At 31.8% G+C, this 21,842-nt stretch overlaps 1 protein-coding gene across 1 annotated transcript in view; it reads right to left on the bottom strand.

The window, feature by feature from the left end:
• Nucleotides 1–62: 62 nt before the first annotated feature.
• LOC113512589 (uncharacterized) overlaps nucleotides 63–21,842 on the bottom strand; it is a 35,578-nt gene continuing 13,798 nt past the window's right edge. The window contains exons 2-14 of the mRNA XM_052900139.1: nucleotides 14,553–14,828; nucleotides 13,444–13,597; nucleotides 12,577–12,749; nucleotides 11,261–11,355; nucleotides 8,757–8,940; nucleotides 7,180–7,387; nucleotides 6,257–6,400; nucleotides 2,742–2,920; nucleotides 2,337–2,434; nucleotides 1,965–2,105; nucleotides 1,496–1,745; nucleotides 1,171–1,300; nucleotides 63–538 (exon numbers count right to left, since the gene is read on the bottom strand). Of these exons, the coding sequence (XP_052756099.1) occupies nucleotides 406–538; nucleotides 1,171–1,300; nucleotides 1,496–1,745; nucleotides 1,965–2,105; nucleotides 2,337–2,434; nucleotides 2,742–2,920; nucleotides 6,257–6,400; nucleotides 7,180–7,387; nucleotides 8,757–8,940; nucleotides 11,261–11,355; nucleotides 12,577–12,749; nucleotides 13,444–13,597; nucleotides 14,553–14,828 (2,165 nt within the window). The 3' untranslated portion in view covers nucleotides 63–405. The remainder of the gene's footprint in view (nucleotides 539–1,170; nucleotides 1,301–1,495; nucleotides 1,746–1,964; nucleotides 2,106–2,336; nucleotides 2,435–2,741; nucleotides 2,921–6,256; nucleotides 6,401–7,179; nucleotides 7,388–8,756; nucleotides 8,941–11,260; nucleotides 11,356–12,576; nucleotides 12,750–13,443; nucleotides 13,598–14,552; nucleotides 14,829–21,842) is intronic.

The raw sequence follows: 21,842 nt of genomic DNA, 5'->3' as shown, positions 1-21,842 counted from the left end.
TCCCAACACAGTTGCGAATTCAACTAGTATACATAGAAAAGGTATTTAAAAAAAATTATTCCTCAAAGTCAGAGATATTTTAATATTTGATAGTTTATAAGTCGTATGTACATAGTAGGTGCCCACGTATGTGAAAATATCTACAATCTAAAAATATACACGTTTCTTTATACGAATACTTACACCAAACCAATCACACTGAAATAATTTACTTATAAGACTAATTTTAAAAACTAATGTTAATATAATAACATACGTCATAAATAAGTATATTTTCCAATTTACATGTTTTATCAACAAATCTTCTCATTTTAAAGTTTATTAACTCATTAAAAGACAACTACTGAGTAATCTAACTTAACGTTCATTCGTAGGTAGTTTATTAACGTAAAGTGTAATAAAAAATTATGTAGTGTGTAATATATCGATGTTCTGATCAGGCCAGTGTACACGGCGGTGCGTGGAAACAGTGTCGAAGCCAACATTGTCGAATGCTTGGTATTCTTTCTGCATACTCATTTCAGCTAAATTACGGTATCTGTGTCAAAAAAAAAACAAAATAAATTCATTTCGGTTTACAATTGGCGAAGATAATGCATAACATACACAAAACATGCAGACAATAGAAAAACAAAAAATGCAGAGAACCTCCTCATTCTTTAAATAGGTTGTTTTTTTATATACAACCCTTAAATTGTTTATTTATTTATTTAAGCGACTAGGTGAGCTTTGCAGTTTTCCTATATGCTTACCTCGGAAAGTACATAGGTACATAAATAAACGATACATAATAACGTGATACACATAATAACAATATATATTTTAAATAAACTTGACATATTTTTTTTAACCACTGAGGTGGCAAACAAGCATACGGCCCACCTGATAATAAGCGATTATCGTGGCCTATGAATGCCTGCAATAACAAGAGTATTACGCGCGCATTGGCAACCCTAAAGAAACTTCTTTAGCCCCTTTTTAAAAAACCCCATGAGAGCCCTCATTTCATAACCTAAGCATTCGTAGGAGAAAATATCTCTGAAACATATTTCAGTTCACCGGATTTGAATAAAATTTAGAACTTTGAAAACATATTTTGTTTTTATCCTAATTTACGCAAAAAAAAAAAAAAACCACCGATTATAGTTTATAATATAATAAAGTATCCACCTTTTAACAAGAACGCAGCAGCCCAACAACAGTAACACTTGTACCGCGAGCCAGGCCAGCGCCAGCGCCACCAGCAGTAGCTCGTGTACACACACCATTGCTCCATCTCCGCTTGTCTGAACCTCTTCCGCTGAAGAGTAAAAATCTATTGTTTACATAAAATTTTATAAAAATTAACCTAACTTTGCACTTTTTTGCAATCAATGACACAAATTCGGCGCGGTATTGACGAATACATTACCATATATATGTATTTTCTGGCTGAGTGGCTCGTAAATACAATTGTAGTTTTACTGAATTATTAAAATATTGCTACGCCACTTACGCAACGCAGCACGATGGTCAGCTCGCACCAACGTATCAGCAGATAGTATATCCCTAGCTCCGACGACCATCTCAAGTTCTAAAGGGACGTGTCCATCAGTGGGCGACCCGCAGCCAGCAGCGCCACCTTGTGCCACAACGCCACTCCGCCCGCCAGCCCAACCAGCCTCCCTTACTGCTGCCATCACTTCATCCGCCTCGTTTGTATCATTAACTTCGCGAGCTGTTCTATTTGGGGTACCGCAGTTAGTCTGAACAAAATTAAAAAAGTTTCCAATTCAAGTATTTTTTGTTTTGTTACTAAATTATAATTTTATTTTAAGTGCAATCAAGCTGACTTGCATTGTAATTACCAAATTCTGCGTTATAGTAAAATATTACCATGTAGTATGTACTTGACTTATGAATATGATGGAATTGAAGAAAAATAGAGTTAGTGTAAAGAGCAAAATTACTCTTCACATACTTACAATTGGACATTTCTTTTCACAAAATCGCACCATGAGAGCAAATCGCACGACATGAGATGTCGGGAAACGAAATGCCTTGAAATTAGCTGACAAACGCTGTGTCCCACTGAACCAGCTTCTAGTGAATGATGGAAAGTCAACCTGAAATAGATATACAAAACAAGGTCTTGTTATGTATCACTACGATGACAAGCCAAGTAATACAATGTCGTTTGCCTTGCATGCGGGTTATTGTCATGAACCTCTATACCTCTAACTGTGTCTGGCTATCATTATATTTAAAGATGACTAACAGTATATACCTGTACATATAAATGCAAAATGCTTATTTCAGTTACACAGAAAACTGATAAATAGAGAAGTATTACTAACCTGCCCAGTAGGACATCCTCTGCTATCTAGCAATAGCACTGAACTGTCACCAAGCCGTGAAGATGCTACTAGATGGTACGCCTCAATCTCCGCTGCATCTAAAAAAGAAGTGCATTTAGATTTTTAGTAGAAACTCGCTACGAAAGCTAAATATACTTTGATGGAATAATTTTTCTTATATTTTATATTTATAGACGGTAATAGGCCGGTCGGCCTATTACCGTCTATAAATATAAAAACAATTACATATAACTAATAGAAAATTAAGATTCTCGAATCGTAAACTCAAGATACTCAAGCAAATTATACTTCCTCCTAGACAGAGCGACAATCTGAAATGTAAGTTGAATAAACCGTTGATTGTTGGTGTTAAGTTGTAGTGCGAAGTTTTTATAGAACATTAACCTGTGGTTTCTATTCTCAGCTCAAGAGGCTCTCCCAGCGAGACAGCTCCGCTGCCGGTAGCCGTATCGTCCTGTGCCCGCACCACGTACATGGTGAGCGGGGCACTGTTCGTGCTGTACACAGTGCTTGCAGCCCCCGGCGTTGCAGCACTCGCCAATTCGCTCGGTAGAGACGGTCTCCTGATAGTAATTATTTCAAGCTAAATTTAACATTAAAATACCATTATTTTGAAGTAAAATTTTACTTATATGCAATCATATAAGTAAGAGAAGCAATAATAGTAGATTAATATCCAGGCTTGTCTTGGTGTACTTAACGCTTCTGGATATATTTAGGACGGATTCCACTCTGACAATAAAAAAAATCTATTTCAATGTCGCTCACACTAGGTTCAATATCGCCAATAGCGGGTTCGATATCTAAAATTGGGTTCCTAAAAAAGGTTATCGTCTACACCGAATTAGGGTCTTTTTTACATCTCATGACATCACATTACTCGCTGCCCCTTGGATCTTACGCCCGCGGACGTCTCCCTACGATGCCACCTCCTAAATCCGGTACTGTTAATATCCTCCTCAATACTATCAACCCTTCACTGTTCTTTAACGGACAAAGGAAGATACCCATAGGGAGATGCTTGTTCTTATGAAAAAGTCCCATAAAAACAGATATTAGCCTAATCACGCTGATCAGATAGGAATTATTGGCAAGTCCGTATCATGGAGCTTAGTTTAATATGTTATTTCTAGGAAAAACCTTTTGCATTGATTTATAATGCTTTATCGTCTTATAAATGAATTTTACCACATCCTGAGATAGAAAATGAGTATTCTGGTGATACATCGTACGTATTATACATATAGTTACGTCATCAGACCACATATATATCATTTATATAGGAAGATAACCTATATATGTGAAATTCTTATAGTACGTAGCGACTAAGCTTCAAATAGGTATTTAAGAGGTTTTGAAACGTTAAAAAAGTATAGCCATAAAATGAAAATATAATTCACAATTTAATAATTTTTCCATTAAAAACATACTTTAGCCTTTAAAAATTTTCAGGAACTAACATGAAGTTTAATTCTCAAAATTACACAAAAATATTAAAACAAATACATGGCAATTAAAAATCTTATCATCTTATGTTTAATTTGCGAAATTTGTAGTTACCACTGTTTAAGCATCTTGGAATATTAATAAAGTTGGAATGAACAACTTGGAATGAATTAACGCAAATTATTTTTACGGGATTTCATGGTTGCAAAATCTGTCTCCTTTAATATGAAGGTAAGGTCTATTGGTAAACCAGCACTGCTTGAATTTTCACTGCCATATCTCATCGTCTAAACTGCTATACAAGTTTAGTTGCAATAGAAAACCTGATGGGACAGTGATACCTACGCAACGGATCTTATACAATGGGGTTATACTGAAAGTTACATTTTAAGAAGAATAATATGAATCATCGACTCGTCCACAAAATATTTGTTGAGTCGATGATTCATAAATACAAATCCGCGTCAGAGCAAATCCAACCTCCAACAAAACCGGTTAATTGCAAGTGTAATCATGATTTGGATATTAGTAATAATTTATAGATATCTGTTAGCTTTCAAAGTATCAATGACCACGGCGATAAACGGCTTCGGTCACATACATTATATACCGGCAACCGCAATGACCCACACTACGGAATACCTGCGTTACAGAATAATACTGCAAAAGCGTATTCTATATGTTCTGTGAGGTCGACGTCTATTCACGATGTTTCCAGAAGCCGTCATGATTACGATTCATTCCTGGTGAATTCGTTATAACCTAACTTCATCCTCACCCAGTGGCATAACTATACCGTCTGGGGGGAAAACGCTTTGTAGTAATGAGGACTAGAGGCCCCATTTCCAGCAATATCCCTCTCTGGTCGACCTCCTTGCGGGTATAAATCATCGAGGGCAATACTTATATAATAATTCTTATAAAATTCGTCACGATGTGCTAACAGGCCTATATTCATCCTCACCTATCACCCCTCGCTGGTGTCCTGCCAGTGTACACCGATAACTCGAGCAGGGTATAAAAAAGGACTATTCCCTCTCCGGCCCGTGGTAAATAAATTTACCGAATGAGGCCTTTCCTTTATCTAAAAAAAAGCTCAATTTTGTAGTTACATTTTTGTTATACGAGTATAACTAGATTTTAGCTACAACTTCATCCTCGTGACCGAGATATATTTAAAGACTCGGATAAAAATTTACCTATGTCCTTCTCCAATACATATAGCGCATATTATAAATTTCATAGTGATCGGTTAAGACGTTAAGGCGTTATAAGGTAACAAACAAACTACGTTCAAATGTACGTATAAATTTATAATACTATAGTAAGGATATATCACTAAATAGATATACATACTTAGCAATACTGTTAAAATTAATGTGTATATCTTTAATTTTACTTGAAAAAACTTTATTGAAATTTTAATAATTTATAATAATAATAATAATATAATAATACTTTATTATGCAGACTACAATGCGGTCCAATTTTGTTAGTAACAATTTTCTTACAAACTATGTTAGTAAAAAAAAAAAAGAAAAACAAATTGATTTAATTAAGCATTTCACCCAGATGTGACCCAGCCGACTAGATCAGCATCTGAATGAAATGCCCAATTATAGGCGAGTTATATTTCTCGCCTATTATTTTTAGAATGCTGTTGGTGCTTGTCCTAACCCTGTTTAGCAATGATGCAGTCCTCTTTCTCCTTACAGCGTAGTAGTCATCTACGCGAGATTGAGCAAACATGCTAGAAGCGCTACAAAAGCGAGGTAGCCCCAACAGCACTCTAAAACTATTATTGTACTGGATTCGTAGGGCACTGAGTGAGGCCTGTGTGCAGTTAACCCACAGACTGCTCGTGTAGAATGTTTGGCAGTATGCTTTGAAGAGTGTGATTTTTACTTCTTCACTACAACGGGCAAACCTGCGAGCCAACATGTTACATCTAACAGCCAATGCCATTTATAATTTATAAATTCTTGAATTTTCTTAATACAGTAATTTTTAATTGATTAAATACATTTTTTTTAGATCATTATGAAATAAATGTTAGAGATTCTTTCTGTGCTTACGGCCACTCGAACCAAAGCCTCAGGCTGGAGGCCCGTGCCATTTTGTCTGCTCTGTCAGCCTAGTTTCGCTACTGTCCTTACTTGTCGATGGTAACATAATTGTATTATCAGCAAATTTTCAAAAATATCTACCTATGCCAAATTTTAGCTTAACCAAGCGCCAGTTATAGAGGTTAAAATATAAATAAATAAATAATAAATAGTGGTTAATAAATACCTACTTAGACTGCAAATTTTAAACGGAAAAATTTACTACATACTAAAGCAAAAATAAGAGTTTGTAAAAAAATACAGCTTCTTACTCCACATAATCACTAGCCAGCTGACATGAGTCAGCAGTACAACCAGTTTATTTCTATTTTGCTATTTATATTTTACCCTGTTTCTCGGACGGCAACCGTGGTGTCAACGGCTTGTGCTCCGCCGCCGATCGCCGGGGAGCACCCGACGCGCACCCAACGGTCGCCTGCTGTCTGGATTATTGGGTTGTTTTGTATCATGACCATCACGTACGCCATTGTTCTAAATATAAATTATTATATTATTTTCTTTTTTATATAAATACACACAAGGATGGTATTTTTATTAGGTACCTACTTACCTAGTTTTTTATTACAATAAATAAATAAGTTGCATTGGTGGAATTAACCTAATACAAGATATTTCTACCTACGTAAGTTAATTACTTGGTTAATTTGAATTTTTTTAAATAGCTTGATTTCTAAAAGTATCCAGTACTCCATCCTAATTAACTACTAACTGCTTGGTACTCATTATGTTATGTTATATTATGGGGAAAAATGTTTGGGCACAACTCAGAAATAAGAAATTTTATTTGGAGAAATGATACTGAGATAGTCAAAGTAGACCTTGCTATGTACGCCTCGCTATATATGCTTTGACCTAAATCATAATCATCAGGGAATACAACCAGATCAACATTTAACAACAAAAACATTTAACAGGAGCCACCTTGTGCTAAGTTTGGCACCTGTTTAATTGCATTAAGCGATGTAGGCATGCATATTTTCATATTTTATAAAAAAGCGTAAAATAAATTTTTATGTTTATTAAATTGTCATTATATATTAAAAATTATGTTGCATCGTTATACACTATTAAAACTTATTTATAGTTTATGTAACAGTCTGTGTCATGAAAATGCAAAATAATAAATATACTACATTTACAACAGTGCGTTTTAACACAAGGTTACGTATTTAGTTTTTTAACTACCTATCTATAAGTATATATCATATGATTTGTTTCTTATAAGTACCTAATCTGAATGAGTAACCTACCTATTAGTCACACCGGTAGGACTATTCGTTATAGCATATGCAAAATTCACATCGCAATCTCCGTAGAGGGGCAAGGAAAGTCGCACTGGCCCTCCGGAGGCGCGCGTGCTACATCGCTCGCCGCGACCAGGCACGTACAACCGACCGCGGAACAGACCGCGTGGTCGGTATGTCACAATCAATTCGGAACCTTCACATTCTACGGTAACTGTAAAAGAAATAAACAAACAAACCGGTCAGACACCTCATGGTCATGCATGACACATAGGATAACATTGCCAAGTTCGTATGCTGTTTATTTGACTTTATCTTATATATTGATATCTCAGAGGAATTATTATATATTGATTTGTTAAGAAATGTTAACAGGCAGGATGGCACCGGCTGGGCAGATTAAACTCTAGCTCTAACCCCACATACATCGTTTGACCACTTTCACGTAATTTGCGAAGAAACCCTCAATATAAGAGCACAATTTCTGTGATGTGGTAGAGTGAGTGGGTAAAAAAAAAAAGTGCCTTGGAAGCGGAAACAAAATCACTACATCAGTCTACTCATGACCACGGCCGATATAACGTAGTATAAATGTCAAAATCATCATCATTATATCAGCCTTTAACTGTCCACTGCTGAACATAAACCTCCCCCGTGAGAGGTTTTCCCAGTAGTTGCCACGTTTAGCAGACGAATTGGCAACCGCAGTCAGACTTTAAAGATGTTTTAAGAGGGACGCTGCTGTCCATCCATCGCCCTCCCCTAGTCGTCTCTTACAACACCCACGGGAAAGGAAGGGGTGGCCTATTCTATGCCAGGATCAAACGGCAAATGTCAAAATTATCCAGGTGAATTATGACATTGTTTAAGTGATCGTATTAATTCCCGTCTCTTATAAACCATAAAAAATTATTACAAAACTATAATATTGTAGGTGAAAACCTAAGTCCTTAAAAAATCGACAATTTGAAAATAAAGATTTTTTAGTAAATATTTGTTTGACATAATAATCTCAATAAAAATATAAAAAAAAATTACGTTTAATATTGTTCACCTGTAATATTTGAAATGCCATAGATTTTACAATATTGTTATCGGTATTTTATCCAATCGATACTGGGAAATAATTTCTATTTAGTCTTACGAGCTTCGATTGCTCATGTATGTGTCACAGCTAAATAAACAATGACGAATTTAATTAATATTGCATCGACACCTATATATGACATATTCTTTACCAATCTAAAAATTTTGACTTTTATCAAATCTCATTCAGTATCAATTAAAAGACCCGACTTAGTATACAATTTATGTGAAAAGCCGAAAAATTTGCAATTTGCAAAGTCCAGTTATTGTGCACTGGTTTATTACCATTATAAACGCGAGAATTTGTGAATATTAAAAAGTAAACCTCAGGACTAAGGATGTATGTTTGTGTATTTCGCTTTATTTCTTTTTTGATGCCTTGGGAATGAAAAAAATGTCATGAGACACTGTACTCTTATTCCATCACCATGCGGATACATTCATCACATAATCTGAAGTAAAGTGTATTAGAAAATATGTAGTGAATAATATCTCACTATTAAGACAGATGACTCTCCTATAGTATGTGGCCGCAGAGTTACGGCGCAGGAGCCAGGAGCCCGTGGTAACTAGATCCTCACTGTGCAGGTCGCACAAACCCCTGCCGCGCGCTCGTCCACCTTCAATCCACGTGAAGCCTCGACAGACGAACCGCTGTTCCACTTCACAACCTATTTTACACTGACAAATAATAATCAGGCTTCAATCATTTTATTATAATAGCTAACCTGAATAACGTCGTCCTGTTTAAGTGTCCAAATATGTAAAATTGTTTCCTAGATTCAAATTAAAATCATCTTTATTCAAATAGACTTGTTTACAAGCTAAATAATGTTTTGTTTAAATCGTCATTGTTTATAAATATACTGCAGGGTACAGAGCGTTGTTTGTTTCTGAGAAGTACCCGCAAGAAACTCAACAGTTATTCTTTTAAATCTGTATTAACTTATTTTATTGTTAAGGAGTTATTGTAGTAATTTTATTGTTAAGGAGGCAAACAAGCTGACGGCCCACCTGATGAAAAGCAGCTACTGTCATGCTGCAACACGAGAGATGTTGCTTGTGCGTTGTCGGCCTTTTAAATGTTTGGAGACATATTTTTTTAAATGCCCCATATCTTATTGTAAGAGAAAAACTAAAGACGGAAGTTAATTCCACAACGTAGATGTACGAGGTACGATGCAAAATTTCCTTCGGTATCTTATTATAACATTTAATGCTCATTATCATAAAAAAAATCTCTTAACAATACTTCGGAACAGCGAGTTTGTATTGAAATCGCTATTTTTATATTTTAATAAGTTTAAAGAAACAGTTGAAGATTTCTGCTTATATACAAAATATTTGTTTCTTTAAATTTCTCTCTTATTGATTCTCGACTTCCCATAGAATAAATTGCACGAATAAAACAAATATGCATTGGATGTTAGCTGCTTTACCTCGTAATAATATTCCATAGGACAGTATACGAAAATACGATAAAATGAAAATACTAAAAAAAAAATCTGGCAGTATAGTAAGAACCTAACTTTGTTTTCATCAGAATATTATATACAATAAATTAATGTTGTGTTCCACAAAAAAAAAAAAAAACTATTTTAATTGTGGCATAAACAATAATTTTGATTTATTAGCTAAACTACTGAACCGATTTTTAAAAAAATTCTAAGCGAGGGATTCCACGTGATGGATAAAAAAGTAATTTCCAAATCGATTTACAACTGACAGTAAATAATAAACATAAAATTTAAAGCGAATTGAGAACCTGTTTCTTTTTAAAGTCAATTGTATAATATCTAAAACGGCCTAGATTGTTTTTCTATAATGTCGCCTCTAATAGAATATTACATTTGTTTATATAGGTAAAAGGAGATTTAATTGTCAAATTTTATTTATATTTAAATTCGTTGTAACCTTTACGGTTTCAATAATGTTTGATGATTTAAAATAATGTAGTTAGGTAAGCTATACACAAAAACGTAATTTTTAATGTTGACGTCAATCTTATGATAATAATACACTCCGTTTTATCATTCTCCGTACACCCAAGGAATAACGTAGATGAATAATCAGATAAGTATCTTTACAGAAAATATTTAGTAGTTTCCTGTAGTAATATTCTAATTCATCATGGAGTAAAATAAAAATATCATTGATATTATGAACACCTAAAAATCGTACTTATATCCTTTTCCATTTTATCAATTTTCCTTTACGTGTCTCTCAAATAAACTCTATTTTGCCTTGTTATAACTGTGTTGATGTAAAAAAAATTGTCACCATTTCATTATATTTATAGAATAATTTTCAAACTTCATTTATGTTTTCCTAAGGCATCTCCCGAGAATTATGTTGAATCGAATATTAATTTCTTCATATGATAATAAAATAATTGATTTACAATGTGTCACCAGAGCCTTCAAACCTCCCATCCAACATTCGTTTTTTTTAAATTTTTTACCATTTTTCTGCATCCTCTTGTAAAATGTTTCTCACCCACGTCCAATTTAAAAGTTGCTCTATAACTATATGCCACCATTTCTTTTCAACTCCAGGGTAACACCATCCATATGAAGGACTTTGAGGAACAAAGCACCATTAAACCAGCCATTTATCAGAAAAACTTAAAATAAAACCGTAGATTTTTTTTCCTAATTTTCCTTAAATACTAAATTATTTTCAACTATTCACACTAAATCGATAAGAGATAAAGTCTGTTCTTGACTTTACTTTTAATCTCAATCGATGTCAATGTATTTTGAATTGATATAATATATAAAGTCTTATTATAAAAAATGCTTTCATGATCAGAAATATGCATCGACACACCTAATGAAAAATGATAACCGTGTATAAACATGAAAAGCATAACAGATACACATTCTATTACAATCTTATTATCTTAAATTTGTACAAACAGACAAAACTCTGTGTTCTCTTTATTTTTTAAAATTATAAATAGTTAGGTAAGTAAACAGACACACGCTGTTCGATTACTTACTTCATCTTTCGTATAGTTTTTTGTTGTAAAATCCACATGCCTTAACGTCTGGTTATTATACTCTTCATAGGAACATCTGTCTATCTTCTTTGGATCTGTTAATATTAAAAACATATATTAAATGAGAACAGTATAAAACTTGTCTAATTTTTTTTAAACAAGTGCTGTTGTATTAAAATAACTTATTATAATTGCTATTTTTTAAATTATTAATTTGTAAATTATCTACTTTTCTTCTCCCTACCCTTGTCTCAATTATTATATGGAGTCGGCGTAATATATTATATATTACAAAAAAAATTAGCTTAGTTTTACGACCGGCCGCCTGCTTTACATCAACCCTCTTTGGAAATTTGTAAATTATCTACTAACAGCTCAAAATATATAATATATATTAATAGGTAAACACTAATAAGAACTATATATTAAAGTTTCTGTAATAATACTTTTATAATTGTTTAAAAATTAAAAATCCTTAACTCTGTTTAGAAAGTTATCTCTTTCTCTCTCTTTCTCTGTGTGTGTGTAACATGAGCATATAAACAAACAGAAAAACATTAATATATATATAAGAATAAAAGCAACATTAATCAAAATAATCTATTATAAATTATGAGGGTAAAGGTAAATACATATATATTTTGTTCTATTGCAAAACAGCAAATGTACTTTTGCATCTACATTTTAGACCTTAGAAGTAGAAACTCACAGGGCGCATAAACAGTACAGTAGGTAGGTATATTTAGTATACTTCACGTTTCAGATCGCGGTTATAATTAACTCTCAGAGGGATAAATAGCGCGTTTCTTACTTCCTGTATTGTAAATAAATATATCCTGTTATGTCCATGGTATTGCTCATGTCTATAGGCGACGGTTACCACTTTCCATCAGGTGGGCCGTCAGCTTATTTGTCATTCTAAGTAGCATAAAAAAAAGTTGCATAAAAAAACCTATAAATGAATCATACATTTCTTTAGGTAGGCAGGTAATTATAAATCCATCATCTTTCGAATATTTTGTGATAATTGATTTAGTTTAACTGAAGCCAACTAACAAATTTAATACTAACTACACCATCATTTTAATAGTGAAATTACAATAATTGTAGAATTATAATTTTTAGTAGGAATAGATAGAGATCATGTTTTAATAAATGTATCTAAATATTAGACATATTTCTTATAACAATGACATAATTGTATTTTTCTAATAGAAGTCTCGTAATGTTTTCTATGTACGAGTAAAATCATACTTATCATCTCTTTACATGAAGATATAAAGCAATATATACATACATATATTTATAAAACTCACAGTCATGCCTGCATTGGTTTTCAATGTACACTGTATAATAGTTGGTGACCCGATAAGACTCGGGTTCTGAGAATTTATCTTCTACGTTTAGGATGCAGTTGCCGATGTCTGCTGCAGATGTTTCCATCAAATCGTTATTCATCAGTATCTCCGGACCGATCCACTGCGCCGACCTTATTATACAAATAAAGAATCATTTAAAAAAAAATTATGTCCTTGAGCGATTTAATGAAAGAAGGATGAACTCAATTTGTATATGTATATATATATATATATATATATATATATATATATATATATATATATATATATATATATATATATATATATATATATATATATATATATATATATATATATATATATATATATATATATATATATTATTACAATACAATTTTTTATTAATACGCCTATGTTACGCCTACTGTTCATATTAGATGTTTTCATAATAAACTTATTTATTAATATTTAATTTACAAATTGTTGTTGTCTAATCGTTCTAATTTATATTAATTAAACGAGATACCTATAATAGAAATAAGACATTGTTGTGTTACTGTTAATTGCTAAGAAGAACAAGTTGGTTAGTATATGATATCAAGATGTTTTCCTGATATATGTTAAATTTTCCCATTTTTCTTTTTTCCTCGTCGTTTTTCCTGACATTTAATTAACACACCTAATTTAATCGTTACATGTGTGAACTACGTATTTATAATATTATCTGGGCCACAATTATTAACGATAACCCGAAATGTGGTTATAACTGTATAAATCCTACTAATATTATATCCTGTTCGTGTGTATAATTACTCAACCACGCTTAAAGACCTGAATTAATAATACATATCTATAAACACTTACCGATATATGCTTTCCCGATTAATAGAAAACATAACGTCATAACATCCATTGAGCGTTGTATTATGAAAAACTTTTATGTTGGGTCCTTCTGCATGTAGATTGTATCCTGGCGTAGCCTCCAAAGCCCACCATCGGTCTTTGCATTCTGCTGGTACTAAATGTTAAAATAATTTGTTAGAATAATTCAGATATATTGTCATATTTAAGTAACAAATTACATAATAATTGTGTTATTGTTAGAGTGTACCCTTTTTGATTTACTTTGTATATTAATAGCATGTTGTAATTTTATTTCTTTATTTAAATTTTTAGGAGTGTATTCTACCAATGAAACTCTTTTATCTGAAAAATATGAGCTGAAGAACAACAAAATTTTTAAATCTATATTAATTATATATATGGGAGGCTCCTACATTAAGGATTATCATCTGCGGGGAGGCTCGATATTATTTGTCTCATTCGACCCATATTTCTTGGGGAAAATTTTTTAGTTCCACTGATAGGATTCCCCTTGAAAGGATATTATTATCCTTCATTAAATTTCATTGTGTATGTGTAAGAAATGAAATTACTTACTACATACTTTGTATTTTTACAACATCCAGTGAGAGTAAGTATTTATGAAACTTAGCCAAAAAATGATAGTCTTTAGGTAATTACATTCCTACTTTTTCATATTTTGTCATACTATCGTTAAATTTGAATCTGTAATACTTGCGCATATTGCTACTAGTAGGTTTAGTATTATTATCTGTGCTACGACCATCACAGATACAACAAAAATAATACCGTATAATAGAGTTATTGACTTTACATTTGCCAGGAAAAGTCAGCCATCTGGTAGATTCGTTTTCAGATGAATATTTTGTAGTTATTTTATATATACACGGTAACAAGCCAAATTATAAGCGGCCACCGCAACACGAAAGGGCATTAGAGGCTTCATCTGCGAGTTACTTTATGTCATGTAGACATAAAAAAAGTTGAGTTACAATACCTAAAGCCAAATATATTATACTTACCAATATTATTGTTTACAATAATAGCCTTGTGGGGAATTCCCGAAATCATTGATACTTATATGACTTAAAAGACGGTAAAGTACGTACATTTCAAACAAATCTTCTTGAAGTAAGATGCGTCATTATCTGATCTCAGTTGCAAATCGGTCGCAAGAGCCACGCCATGGCAGTTACCAGTGGAATGTGAGACCACCAAAGAAGCGCAGTCTTCGAGCTCCCGACACCTCGCTAAACAAGATCCTATTAAAGAGTCCTCTTCACCACTAGCAGTGTACACGAATACTGGCGCTGCCCTCTCGGGACTTAAACCGGACCACCGCACAAAAGTCACGGACGCTCCATTGCTGCATTCTGCCTCATTTGCTAGAACAACGTAAGTACGCTTTTTTATTTTTTTTAAACAAACTTAATAGGTATACCTATAATGCAATATTACTGTTTTTTATACATTTTCACGCCAGGCGTAATGCATTAGGTTCTCTCTCACTCAGTTTAACGATTTGACATACAAATAAATACTATATATTTTTAATACTTAGCATTTAAAAACCTACTTATTAAGAAAAGATACTGTTGTATCCTGAATTCATGACCTTTCTAAAGAAGTAATAAACGAATCAAATTAAAAGTTCCTTCAAGATACAGTTTCAAAGAAATAGATTTCTAATAATACGAAATTTTATATAGTATTCTAAAACTAAATAAATTTCTTCAAAGGCCATAGGTCGGCTATTTTAAATATGGAAATAGATAATTATATAACTATTCATACAAATCACATGGTTCAGGTAATTCATTATCATAAATAATATTTTATTGTATACATAGATATCTTATTTTTATACTTATTCTATGTGAATACATATTGGCAAAACTTAAATATGTAGATATTCATTCAGTTTATCAGAAAAAGTAGGTATATACTCGTAACATGTTGTTTGAGAACTTGTGCTATATCTATTATCAAAACATCTGATTAATCACCTCATTATCTTTTAGCAGATACTAAAAAAATATTACTAGTTACATTGTAGCGAAAAACACGATTACATAAATTAATTAATAAAATGCACAGTAAGTTGATGATTCATCTTACTAGAGGATTTGCGGAATACATAAACAAATTGCAACCAACTGAACGTTTGTTTCATTTTAGTGTGAATATAGTAACACGTAGATAGATAGTTAATTTATTTGCATTACTTACAGCACACAAATTATAACATACATACACAAAAAGAAATTTATTCACACGTATTCGATCATCCACTAAATCTTAGATACAGAGAATTTCATTATTTTAACATTTTGTACTAGCTATTTTGTGCCCACTATATCGCTTACGGCACAGAATAAATATATACATACTAGTCTTTACCGGTGTCTTCATCCTATATAGTACAAGTATGCCAAATGAAGGAACAAACGCACTTTTTGGTTTATACCTCCATATTCAAATTTAATTTTCAAATTCACTGGAATGACATAGATGAATGAGACTAGATGAAAGCCTATTGTAGGATGTTTTACTATACAGGATAAAATTGACCAATTAAAATTGCATTCCGAAATGGACGGTAGATTTCTGAAAAAAATAACTACTGTTCAAAGAATCATAGGTAAAAAAATAAGAAAAAATCTAAGCGTCTCATTACTATAGTTCAGCTGTCAAATTAATGTATGTTTCAACTTCAGCCTGTATAATAACCGCATATTTTACCAGAGGGAGACTTTGTACAAAAGTCGTTTGCTTAGGCACCTCTGTCTCATTTGGGTTTCAACCGTGAAGCAGTTGTGTTTGCATGGATGTGTTTCGGTTTAAAGGGGAGGATATGGCAGCGAATTTACAGGGTATAGAGGAATAACACCTGATTCCTCGGGAATGGCAACGCATGGGAGGTATCATGGGCGAAACAGTGTACTCTGTTATGTCCATAGTACTGCTCATGTCTATAAGCGACGGTTACCACTTTCCATCAGGTGGGCCGTTAGCTTGTTTTCCATTCTAATATGCATAAAAAAATATATCTGCTTTAGTTTATTGAATGAATGAAGTCTAGACATATTTTCCCCCACACGTAATTACGCGGTAAACAAAGTTCCGTGGCTAAATTTTAACTCTTTCATCATTGTGTTGTCCTTTATACAAAAAAGTAGTTATTATCAACTGACTTCAAAAAAGGAGGTTCTCAATTCGGTTGTATTTTTTTATGTGTGTTACCTCAGAACAGCGTCAATTGACAGAGTTCTGAGTATATTTATAATTATTTGGAAAACAATTTGGAAAATTGTTTTCTTTTTTAACTGAAAGGATATTTTAAATATAAATAGGTACTTTTATTTAAAAAAATCATAATATTCAATATCATAAAATCTTTCATAGGTAGTCAAGATTTTGTGACATTGAAAATAAGAACAAATTGAGACAAGGATATTTTATTATATTTACATTGATTGTAAAATTATTATAATCATATCAGTCTTTAACTGTCCACTGCTGAACATGAGTCTCCCCCAGAGGGTTGGAGGTGGGTCTTGTCAGTAGTTGCCATGCTTGGTAGACGGATTAGCAACCGCAGTTAGGTATTGAAAATATTTTAAAAGAGACGCTGCTGCCCATCCACCGCCCTTCTTTAGTCGCCACTTACGAAACCCACGGGAAAAGAAGGGGTGGCCTATTCTATACCGGGACTATACGGCTAAATTGTAAAATAATAAATAACAATTACATTGATTTAAAAACCGGTTCAACAAGGAAATGCAATAGTAAATAAATTTATTGGCGCCACCATACCGTGATGATACAAATAAAAACGCCTCTAGTCTATTCAATAAAAATCTAATTATTGCCTATAGATTTCGTCAGAAACAATAACGGATTAAAGTAGATTCTTTTTATGAATGAAAATTAAATCATCACGTCGCCATTACTCATACATATATATAAACATATCAGTAAACTGACATGTTTACGCTAGCGAGATACTAGTGTGGGTAATAGCTTAGGTAGCAATATAGTCTTATATTTTTTGCCTGAGATTTATTTATTTTTATGCCACGTAGTTTTAAAGTTCTAACAAAAAATGTAAAAATACCATGCCTTCTTATCTCCCAAATTTGTATAACGCAAAATAAAAGGAACACACTTTATAAAGATATAATGTAAATATTACAGGAAAAATAGAACAATGTTTCTAACATAATTTTTAAGAAACTATGAAATAATTTTCACAAACATAGTTATGGCCTGGTTTTTAATGCGCCATAACCGCAAGTAAATCCTAAATTAAGAAATTTCTAATTGCAATATTAGTAATAAAATAATTGTTATGTATATATTTAATATATAAAAAATACAATAAAAACATTTTATCTCGTGTCTTTATATTCAAACAAATTTTTATTTAAAGACACCACATATTTACAGATTATTTTAAACACGGAATCATCGGCATATGAGTTCAACTCGTATTTGACTGATTTTGTTATTACCATAACAATGACTATATACATATTTGACTGAATATTTACTCGCGTTTTCAGTCTGAAATCAGAAACAAATCTCGATTTATTTCTGATTTCAGACATTCTATTTCCTTCGTCACATGTAATTATAAATAATGCAGTATTTTTTTTTATGAGTGAAAATGGTATGGTAACGGTAACTCCGCCTGCGCTAATGGGATACGCTGGCGGAGCACCAGTGAAAGTGAAATGAGAATGAAAACAGGCTAGTTAGCCCATCATGATAAATTCATCAGGAATTAACCATGATAGTTGGTCGACCAGCCTCCTCGCGGTTCCCCCTCTCTAGCTATGGCAATGGGTTGGGTATTAGGATTAGATGATACATTATTATGGGAATTTGAAACTAATTTGATTTTTTTATTTTAAAGGATATATGGTCAGATTGGTTACATAGAAATTTCGTCAAATTCGGTTCAGCCATTTAGTTTTTAAATCAAAACAACTGGTTTATGGTGTGATTACGCTAGAATAATTATAAAATTAATTTTTAAGAGACTTCTATTAGAAAGTCTATATTGTATATGTATTCTATTAATGTCCAATTCATCTTTCGTTTTCTATGTATGTATGTTACACAATATCTTTTTGATAATTATTTTATATTAATTTTGTTGCTAGTAACACAGTTGTTTTTCTATTTACATTTACTTATAGATTCAATCGAATAATGAAAACCTCTATATTTATAATTGTGTAGTAAGCATAGCATAGTATATTTATATGTACATATTACATTACTAAATAATACATGCATACAGTTTTCTGTAATGATTCTGAAATATCTGCAAGATTTTACATTTAGGTCGGTCGGTCTCACACAGTATTATTTTAAGAGCGTTCATAAGGAAGTAAGGCAACAAGGCATTTATCTCTCGATTATCAAGAACAATAGAACATTATTCATTATTTTTGATTGATTATTTAAAAAGTGTTCTGCTAACGAACTAATACGTTAATCAAGCAATAATATTCTTATTTATGACTATTATAAATTATTTTCGTATAGTCAATTAATACCAGTTGAGGAAAAAATCAAAATGACCATATTAGTAAAACAATTTTTTAATTTGCATTTACAAGAAACTATCCAACATACTAAATTCTCCCTTTCCTAATATTCCCATTATTAATATCTCTATATTAATAATGAAAACTAATAATCATTTAATATATCCTATTAAAATGACTCCCAAACGCATAGTTAATATCAGATAAATTCGTTATGATGGGCGAAATGACTTCACCTATTATCACTTATCGCAAATTCCGCTAATATAAATAAATAGCGCAAAGATTACGTTTAAACAATTATATACATTAGATAAATACATTTTCAAAACTTCAACTATCCAAGTAAACTTAGCAAATTGATAATGTCGTTCTCAAGTTTTGCGTTTAACAACACATTTAGTAGCTCATTTTTATTATAATGATTTTACATATTTTATTAGATTTAGGCTACATAGTTTGAATATAGATATAACAATAGAAAATCAAATTACTATAAGCACGTATTCATAAAAGAACTGAGAAACAAACAAACTCTTAGATTATAATTATTAACATATGTGTTAGAACGACAACAGGACAATATATGCTCAAAGCTGATTTGGCGGGAGCAGGACAAAATAATTTCCAATCATGTAACGTTTTGACGTAATTAGTTTTAAGTGATTATAGTAAATTAGAATTAAGTATCCTTATCACAAATTATCACATTTAAAGTATCTAATAAGCCTCAAGTATTCAAATTAAAATAATAACAAATACGAGAATATCTACAAATTTTAATTAAATTTTATTTCAATATTTAACAATATGTAGGCTTCACTTGCTCTTAATTCATTTAAAAGAGAATTTATAATTATTTTATTCTTAGAATTAAATTCATCCAAATCAATGTTTGTAATTAAAAAGGAGACTCATTATTTGATAGTATATTTAACTTAACTAAGTTACAGCAAGTGTCATTAATCAGATTAAATTATGGTACATGGCTGATAGGTGAAGTAATATTTAAAATATTGTGTCTTAGTATTCATGTAGTGCTTTTGCAATATCCAATATAGTTCAGTATACCTGTGCCTAAAATAGTTGTGTTGCGACGTTACCACACCATTTTCACCCATCAAAAAAAATTTAAGATGTGGTTAAAAAGTAGGTCATAAACTGGTTAAAATAAAAAATTGTAGTAAACAATAAGATTGGTACACAAAAATTAATAGATTGAAATGAACTAAATACCTCACAGAATCCTAATTGTTTAGTTAAGACAAAGCAATGACCAAAGACTTACTGTACGAAGAATACGTGGGCGATCGATAAAAACACTACGACGCCGCGACGGCAGTTGGTTACATTCCGATGCGATAAGGTCGCATCGCAGATCGCTTCCAGTTGTAGAATTAACATGATTCGATTAATAGATTTTTTTTCTCAAGAATAGGATACCACGATGTGCAACACGAAGTAAGATAGAAGTTTGTTCTTCTGTAGATCGGAAATTGAACACGCTACGTAGTTAGGAACTTATTCGTGGTTTAGAATTCACACTTATTTCCCAAACATAAAGTACAGTTGTGATTAGGACACTATAGTTCATTAATAATTATAGGATCCGGAGAGAGTCTGTTAAACGGTACCTGGGCACTGGAATTTTTGGATCCAATCGCTGCCACCAAAAATATTATGCGGATTTCCTTAAATAGGTTTTTTTTAAAAAAAGGTACCATTTACGCTCGCGTCAATTTATTAATTAATAAAAAAAAACTTAGGACAAATAGTTACGTATATCCTTAGGCAACATTTCACTTTGAAGATTCAAGACAAACTAATTTAAAAATGACTATTGACAATCAAGAGGAGCAGAAATGCTGACCAGGTGGGTAAAGTGCCAACGCAGCATTAAGCCGTACAGTGCTAGGGTATAACAGTACCTAATACCATTATAAAGTTTTAGCCGATTCAACTGATTGATTATTTTATAGCATTTTGTATGTGATTGTTTAGATTGATATAACTTTTTTATTTAAAAACTTATTGAAATAAAACAACTAAATGTTAAGTTACAAATAGACATACCTACAGATAAACAGCCAAAAACTCTAAAAATCATTGTTTTGGTTCCTATTGCATTCATAAAGCCTCCCTATAATAGTTTTTCTTATATATCTTCCTTGTACATTGTACAGACAGCGACCAATTATGATTCTATTATATGTATTGATTGATAAGTAAATTATAATCTTTTTCGATATGGCGTATCATTTCCGATTACATTAAGGTATTCAAGTTAATATTTTAGAATAATTATTTTTTAATTTCGATAAAAATATTCAAAAATATCGACTTTATTTTTTGTATGTATATTATAAAAATACATTGATCGTAGCAAAACCATAGTTAACATACATATAACATAGTTTTCATTACAAAACTTAATAATTATTGTATCAATTTTAATAAAAAATTTATGGAACTACATATCATTCAGAAAACTTTTTAATCTAACAATTTCCAAATTGGTTTATAAATATCGAATTTCTGAAATAACAGACATAAAAAATATAATTGAATTGAGATCCACCTTATTCTTTTTATTGATAGTTAAAATACACTGTTATTAATATCATATATTGCATAAAGTTTATAAAGATATTTGGTTTCTAAAAATATTTTCAATATAATTACGTAAATAATAAATTATTTTTAACTTTTAATTGTTAAATAAAATTGTTTGAAAGTTTGGATTTACTTATCAGTGTCGACAAATCATGTAACGATAGAATGTGCATGGTGCAGCAGTGGTTTCATGCTCTCAGTTACATTTTACGCACACGAAGGACTTCT

This window comes from Galleria mellonella, unplaced genomic scaffold (assembly GCF_026898425.1).
Source record: "Galleria mellonella isolate WM207_F2 unplaced genomic scaffold, CSIRO_AGI_GalMel_v1 utg64, whole genome shotgun sequence".
NCBI lineage: Eukaryota > Metazoa > Arthropoda > Insecta > Lepidoptera > Pyralidae > Galleria > Galleria mellonella.
The sequence above is the reverse complement of the archived record's forward strand: the minus strand, read 5'-3'. Positions and strand labels throughout refer to the sequence as shown.